General features: G+C 37.3%; 1 protein-coding gene across 1 annotated transcript; it reads right to left on the bottom strand.

Moving 5' to 3' along the window:
• Positions 1-3,736: 3,736 nt before the first annotated feature.
• LOC145495317 (RAD52 motif-containing protein 1-like) lies at positions 3,737-8,018 on the bottom strand. Its single transcript, XM_081474910.1, has 5 exons — positions 7,923-8,018; positions 6,780-6,922; positions 6,055-6,177; positions 5,442-5,592; positions 3,737-4,594 (listed from the first exon to the last, which is right to left on the bottom strand). The coding sequence occupies exons 1-5, from the start codon at positions 8,008-8,010 to the stop codon at positions 4,290-4,292; spliced, it is 810 nt and encodes a 269-aa protein (XP_081331036.1). The 5' UTR covers positions 8,011-8,018; the 3' UTR covers positions 3,737-4,289.
• Between the last annotated feature and the right edge of the window lie 134 nt (positions 8,019-8,152).

Genomic DNA, 8,152 nt, shown 5'->3' with positions numbered 1-8,152 from the left:
CTTGATTTGTACCCAGACGACGAGCATCCCCAACCTATTCATATAGGAGTTCCCCTCTACATTTCAAACATCTGCTATTTAAGGCCGCTTTACAGTCACTTGTACCGTCTCAAGTTAGGTATTCTTTGAATTTCTGACGCAAGTCAATATCTTACTGCAGAAATGCTCTACATTGAATAAATTTTCGTACGAACATTTTTATAAATAAAAGCCACCTGTAACTATATAACTAGCTCATTTCCCACTCGATTGCCGATAAAGAAGACATTGAAAGTCACAAAATTGATGAGCTGTACGTAATTTTCCCCATCCCCCAACATCCCCCCGCCCTCCCCCATGCCAGACAAATTATTTCGTCCAGGTTTGTTTGTTAATCTTAAACAAAAGTTTTGTTCTCAGTGTGGATCAACCCTAAGTAAGTTTTTAAGTTATAGCTTCATGTGTTTTTGAAGTAAACAACACACAATACAAGTAAGTTCTAACACTTGAGTAAGTTAAGCTTAACTTATGTAAATACCCAGCACCCAGGGGCATACCTGCCAACTCTCCGGTTTTCCCTGGAGTCTCCAAGTTTTTCATCAAATCTCCCGGTCTCCCGGTTAGAGCACCAAATCTCCCGGAAAATACCTAACATGGCTTTTTTCAATTTTTTTTCCATCAATTTCGTTATTTTCGAGAATCCAAACAGGAAAATAAAACAAGAAGTGGATTTAGTGCTCTTATTTGAGCTGTTCTCAATCGAAAAACATCGGAAAACGGGAAACAGAGCGATGAAATCGATATATATTTAACGAGAATTGTAATTGGTCAGAAATCAACCAATCCAATCGCACAATACATGGAAGGAGGTTGGCGCAGTTTTCGCATGCTGTTTACACTTGAAGGGAAGATTGCCAGCATGGATTTCGGTTCGCTGCAAAAAGAATTCTTAGGTGCCCTTCCCTCAGGCTTTGAGGGTCGTAGTGAGGAGACTTGCCTCGCAGAAAGTGAAGGAGATTCCTCTAGTTGACGTTCAGCCATCAGTCAACACTTGAGATAAGCTACTTTTGTGGGTTTTTTGAAAATTCAAGCGCTTTGAAATGTGAGCGGGTCAGAGCTGCAAGTCACAATGTCAAATAGTTTTAAATTAATAAAACTTCACTTCTGAAAAATTCATGAATTGGAAACTTTAGGCACTAGGCAAAGGATTTGAGGGCCTAATCAGTAATGTTTCCAATTCATGAATCCTGCAGAAGCACAGTTTATGAATATTATTTAAAATCAGATTTCCATATAAACTTTGTTATTTTTAGACCTGTTTTCCTTCTTATTTTTTCTGTTAGTAAAAACCCTGCTTTACAGCAGATATTGTGATGGAATATGTGGACTTTTCAGCATAGATCATAACGATAGCACTAAGATGTTGAAACAAGATGTAAAACTTTAGAATCACTGAGCAACTTAACATTTAAGATTATGAAAAATAAATGCTGTTCTAACCGAGAGACGTTGGGAACATTCGGAAGGCCTTCGGGTGATTTTCGGAGAGTATTCGGGTATCATTGAAAATGACATTCTTACAATGCAAAGATTTCTAGACGTCTCCAGATTTTTGTACCCTGGGGGTTGGCAGGTATGCAGGGGTGATCATGACTGCACAAGGAAAATAACAAAATTCATCTGCAGTGACCAGATCTCAGCAACACGAGCTTATTACTTTAATAATACACATGAAAAAATTACTCGATTCTGATTGGCTAAGAGCAGTGCAGTTCAAGTGTAACACCAGTGCAAAAAGTGTAACACCAGTGCAAAAAGTGTAACATCAGTGCAAAAAGTGTAACACCAGTGCAAATTACACATCAAAATTCTGGATTATGATTGACTGAAAGATAATAGGAATTTTTCTAAGAAAATGATATCAGGTAAAATGATGACGAAAATTTTGTGTTGAAACTTTGAAAAAAGTTTTCTCAAATAAGAAAAAATGGCTCCAAGAAAGATCTTCCGGCACTTCCTCCACGCGAATTTTTTCATGTTTATATTATTAATAAGTAATCATACGGTTTCGAGTTCAATTTGGAATTAATTTGCACGAGTGAGTTTTTCAAAAAGCTGAAATTGCACGAGCCGCTTCGGCGAGTGTAATTTCAGCTTTTTGAAAAACTCACAAGTGCAAATTAACTCCAAATTGAACTCGAAACCGTATGATTACCTATACTAATAGCTTTTGTTTGATGAAGCTCGTGATCTCTAAGGCCTTCAAATAACAGCCTCGACATCTAACTTTGTTAAGATTTTTGAAAACAATTTGCTGCGTATGCTATTTAACAAATGTACGTTGTAAATACGAGCTGAGTTAACCAAGTATAAATACTTTAAAGACTTCAAGCACTTCTTACCTCGGGAAAGAACGTTGCAGGCTATTGACCATCACCATTTATGGCCGATTTTTGGAAAAAATGGTCCTAGACTACCAAACATTGACCAAACAGACATGTCACATCGCCTTCGTAGCATTTACTGCGAATCAATGAACAGCATTTCCGCAATCTCTCACCCGCCCCACCAGCACCCACTCCGTCGATTTTTTGCTCTCGCCCCAATTTTCTCGCGACCAGAGGGCGAAAAACGCAAAACGCCTTCAAAGGATTGGCGCAAGTCGAAAGCAAAACCTTATTTTTATCACACCTCGCTATAAGTTGATTTGTTATTACATGGCCCTGGCTAAATGTTAAACTTCTTCGATTTTTGTACAATTTCTTCAATCTGCGTTTCATCTCGTCTGTGTATCAAAGCGTTCGAACTTTCAAATAAAAAGGACGGGGTTGCTCATCGTATCTTTTAGGGGTTAAAAAAGCGGTTTTGGTACCTCGATCGTGTTCAGCCTCAAAAGGTCCACAGCAGGAGCTTTTACCGTATCTTTTGGTGTATTGATCCGAAAATCATATAACAAGAGATAATATGTTGTTTCAGAATTAGTACCTCTTAGGGGTGAAAAACATTTCAAGCCACGCCCACAAAACAGGATCTTGGTACCTCTTAGGGGTTCTTTTCAAAATTTCAGAAGATCACCCCCATCCTCTTTATATGTGAGTCCCCCCCCCCCCCCCCCCGGGAGGTTTGGATTTCCCTAAGCATAGCCAGGTCTAGAGACAGATTTACAATGATAATTGTTTTGACCAAAAACGCAGCAAAATTATCCTGAGTGTCCATTTAATTGTTGATTTAAATAAATACAGAGCAACCTCCGGTTGCGACTGCCTCTCGTAAGTGACCACCTCTTCTCGGTGACCAGCTTTCCAAAATACCAAAAGTTTCCCAGTCAAATCACTATATTTGGAAACTCTTGTAAATGACCACCTCTCATAAGCGACCACGACCACTTTTGGAGCTAAAAGTCTGAAATTTTCTTTCGTTTTTAACCTCCCGTAAGTGACTACTTGACAGATAATAGAGCGAAAATTGGGTAATAAAGTGTTGTAACATTATTGCATTCCTGAGAAGTACCGGATTTTTCCTCGAAATTGATTTTTCACATGAATAAAACATTGAATAACATTATGGCTACTGTTGCTAGGCAACAGTAGCCATGAAAATTTAAAGAAAAAATGTACCCTCACTGTATTCTATCAGTCTTAAAAGAGACAACCTAAATACTAATGAGGTAAAATTTTGACCCAATATGGTCTAAAAAAACAATTTTCAAAAGAAGATGGAAGAAGATTATAGTAACAGTGATGCATGAAGAGTGCATTGTGAAGGACAACAAGATCAGTTAATTTAAGAATCTCTAATTCCTTAAAAAGAGGCTCAGAGTTTCAAGAAAGTTATAATATGTATAGCCCTCTTTTGAAGAATTACTAAAGGTTTAAGAGTAGAATTGTAAGTATTGCCCCAAATTGATAAATCATAGGTGAGGAAGGGGTAAATAAGTGAATAATATAATTGATGTAATAATTTATTCCTGTTTACATAATATCTAATTTTAGATAATACTCCAATACCTCTTGAAACTTTCTTGCTCAATTCATGTAAGTATGGTTTCCAGTTCAAATTGGAATCAAAAATAGGAGATCTGAATCACTGACAGGCATTTCTTCAATATGGTTTACATGAACTGTTCCTTCCTCTTCAGGTTCATTAAGTGCAATTTCAGCATCAACACCATTACAAGCAAGTGAAGAGTTACATGTATTCTGAAGTCCTAATGGTGTATTGTGTTCCTCATCTGAATTACTCACAGGCTAATTTCTTCAATATTGTTTACATGAACTGTTCCTGCCTCTCCAGGCTCATTAAGTTCAATTTCAGCTTTCAACACCATTACAAACAAGTGAAGAGTTACTTTTATTCTGAAGTTTTAATTGTGTATTATGTTCTTCATCTGAATCACTGACAGGCATTTCTTCAATGTGGCTTACATGAACTATTCCATCCTCTGCAGGCTCATCAAAACTGCAATCAGGCATGTCTTGTTGGTTTATCTCTACTCCAACTTTGCCATTGTCCAAAGATATAATAATCACTCTTCTAAATGCATTTTCATATGCATGTCTGTGGGCCAGTTTCTTGGCATATCCAGGCAATTCAAGTCTTTTGGCAGGGTCTTTTTCTGTGAACCATAAAATTTACAAAGAATTTGAAAGTTGAAAAGTCACATAATATTTATTTCCTCAAAAAGTTTCCAAAAGAAATCTACTAGCCTTGGGCTATTGGACACAAATTTCTTTCCACATGGAAGACTCTCACAATTGCTCTATTGACAGATTATGATACCATTGCTTAAGGACATTCGCACGAACATTTCCAGTAAATAGATTTTTTAATAATTTTTACTGCAGTCAGATAATGAGTTACCTGTGTCAAAAATGCAAAAAAAATTGGGAGTCAGCAACTTCATTTCAGAGTCAAAGCATGTGACAAATTGGCGTACATAATTCAGCATGGTTTACAGATGGTCTACATGGTCTTAAATATCGAAGGTGAGTCAACGGAGGTAAATGATATTAGTCATATTTCATAAAAGTGGGTCTGTTGCATAAATAATTCCAAATATTGCCAACATAACTTAACCCTTCAAGAGGCATTTGAAACCACTGCACAGATAAACAAAGAACTAAAAAGAACAGAATTCGATGGTGCATTTTGCAAAAAATTGAAACTTTTAATTGATAGATTTTCTTTCTTTTTTTGCTAAACAGAGAAAATCAGTAGAGGAGGTGATCTATCAAAAGAAAAATAGAGGTCACTGAACGTGCAAGATCGCTAAATCCATAGCAATGGCCATCTCCCCTGTTATTGTTCATTTTATTACTTAGCACACACTTGATGATGTAGAGTGTGAATTTTCCTACACAGTAAGGATGCACAGAAACAATTCATGTGAACATCCTCAAGCCACTGTTTGAATTTAAAAATATCAGTGTTGACACTTTGACAGCCCATCAATCTGTACTAACCTTGCTCTATCATGTTTTGATCTCCACCATGCCCAGTGCCATCACAAAAGAATTCACAATCTTTAATCTCCAGTCTAACCACACATCTATACAAAGAATTGTTCTTTTCCTGACAATCACTGTTATCAATTTTATTCTCTAGCCTCTCTAGCTGCAAAAAGTGCAATAGTAAAAACTTGTGAGAGGAACAATTTCTTTTCCATGTTTCTGTTACATCAAGGGGAGTGGCTCCTCACCTAGGCAAGTGGCTACACTCCTCTTAAGTCACTAAACATGAAGAGTTACAGTAAGTGCCTGCACTGATGACACATTATGGTGACCCATATTACCCAAATGGAAGTGTTTGGACTTGACTGAGGTTCTCTCAGAAAACCCTAATTCACAAAAATTTAGAAATCGTACATCAGAATTTTAACATCAACAACGACTTTATTTTACAAATTCAGATAACTGACTTTGGTAGCCAGTAATTAGTAAAGCTATTATGTACTAGGTAATCTACCCTAAACAAGAGATCTAATGATGGTATTTAAAGCTCAAAGACAAATAAACAAATAAATAATCACCATTTCTGAGTGACCATAACAAAATGAAGAAAGGAAGATTCCATTACCTGAACAATTTTTGTTGACCACCCATTAAATCCAAAGTAATGATTAGCAAGCACTGTGCACTTTGCCATGTACAAAGGGTGTCGAACAACTTCTGTGAACTTTTTCCGTTGAGCAAACTGGACCTGCATATACAATGCTAACCAATAAATTCTTAATTAAAGCTAACTCAGATAACACCGTACACAGGTAAAAAAGTCTGCATTGGACCAAGAGGTCCAATTACCAGCAGAGCACATCCTGGTTTCTGTAGTATTAAGTGTCCAGGAGTATTTTGACACCTCCCTAATGGGACAGCATGTCTATGAGAGGGTTTACCCACCCCCACCCCTTGTGGCGTTAAAATCACCTGCACCCATTTGTACATGTAGATCTAATCTAGGTAGAGGGAATCACTCTGAGAGTTAAGTGTCTTGCTCAAGGATACAACACAATGACCCTGGCTAGGGCTCAAACCCAAATAACTTGATCTGACGTCCAGGACACTTAAGCCCTCTGGCCTGGATTCTTCAAAAGGTGGATAACACTATCCACCAGATGAATCACTATCCAGTGGATAGCGTGGTTTGTTTTGTTAACACTTATCTACTGGATAGCGATTTTAATACCTAGTGGATAGTGCTATCCACCTTTCAAGCAACCCCGGCCTGGCCTAAAAATTATGCAACAATTGATAAAGAACATTATTACCATGAGAACTCTGCCACAAGGGAAAACTAAAACTGACCTTTAAAAGTTGGCCTCCTAAAAGTCTCTTTCCACTTATTCTCTCTTTTGCCTTTTTTGCTGCCCTTGCTGAATAAAACTTGACAAAGGCATATAGAGAACTGTAGTTCAGGTCAGAACAATTCACAGTGGACTCCTCAGGAGCTGATGACAAAAATGATAATTTTCATGTCATTAGATAATCACTCAGTTAATTAATAATCACTTTTTGACTTTACTTTAGTTTATTACATGCAGCCTTGATTAGGTTCCTTCTCATGCATGGTGGGGAAGTAATCAGATTAAAAATGGATCATCCCAAGTTGGCTTGTTAAGACAGTTTAAACCAATTTTACACGTTGAATGCTTACACTGGTCAATGCACTTAGCTACACCGTCCTACAACCCTGCAAAAAACTGTCGAGATAGTATTGTCAATAATTGCATGTGATACTATGATGTAATCAAACCACACTGTAGCCCCCCCCCCCCCCCACCCCACCCCTCACTACCTCCATTCAATGTTGTTTTGGTCTGAAAACCAAAGGATAAAGTTCTTGTGTTATCCCCGTCCCCACCAAAAACACATGATTACAAACATTACAAGTCAGGGGAGGGGTATAAGCTCCATTTATTTAATGACATTTTGGAATCTACTCAGTACAAATGGAAAAATGATAATATTTTTTTCAATATAGTTTTTGTCACAGCTAGTTTAGACCAGGGTTGTAGCTGATTCAGCTAAGGCAAAACACTTAAACTGACAGACTGGTAATGAATTCTAGCAGACGCACATCACCTACACCAGGTGATAGGCTTCTGGTTCTAGCAACAATGTTATACTTATTATTCTTTAATGGGTTTATCATTTCCATTACTTAGCAGTTGCTGATAGAGTGAAAACCTCAAAATTGTCTGGCATTGAAGGTGGCTCTGAAATGCCTCCTTTAAGTTTCAAGTACTTATGCTGAGCACGTTGCAGTCAAAATCATGTAATCACCTAAGAAAATTAATAGGCTTACTGTATAGGGCCACTCCATCTACACATTTTACACATAAAAAAATGACGTCAATTTGTTAAAGTATCCAAGTCTTCAGTGTTCACAGTTCTGACGTTAAAAAGAGTTTCCATAATCACAAAATTAGAACAAGAAAAATAAGTTACCTTCTGAACTATCCGATGAATCGATCACTTGTACTTCATACACCAATCCAAACTGGGAAAATGTTTTAAGCAGTTTCACCTGAATCATTGAAAACGACAATTCTTATTGTTCAGTTGTACACCATTTTTGTCCATATTATATGGCAAAACATCTTATTATACACAAAGAAATCCTTACTTGTACCACTTCTTTCTCTAGCCGTCTTGAAATGTTGGTGACATACAGATTA

Source organism: Orbicella franksi, chromosome 8, assembly GCF_964199315.1.
Source record: "Orbicella franksi chromosome 8, jaOrbFran1.1, whole genome shotgun sequence".
Taxonomy (NCBI): Eukaryota; Metazoa; Cnidaria; class Anthozoa; order Scleractinia; family Merulinidae; genus Orbicella; species Orbicella franksi.
This window is presented reverse-complemented; position numbering and strand designations above follow the sequence as displayed.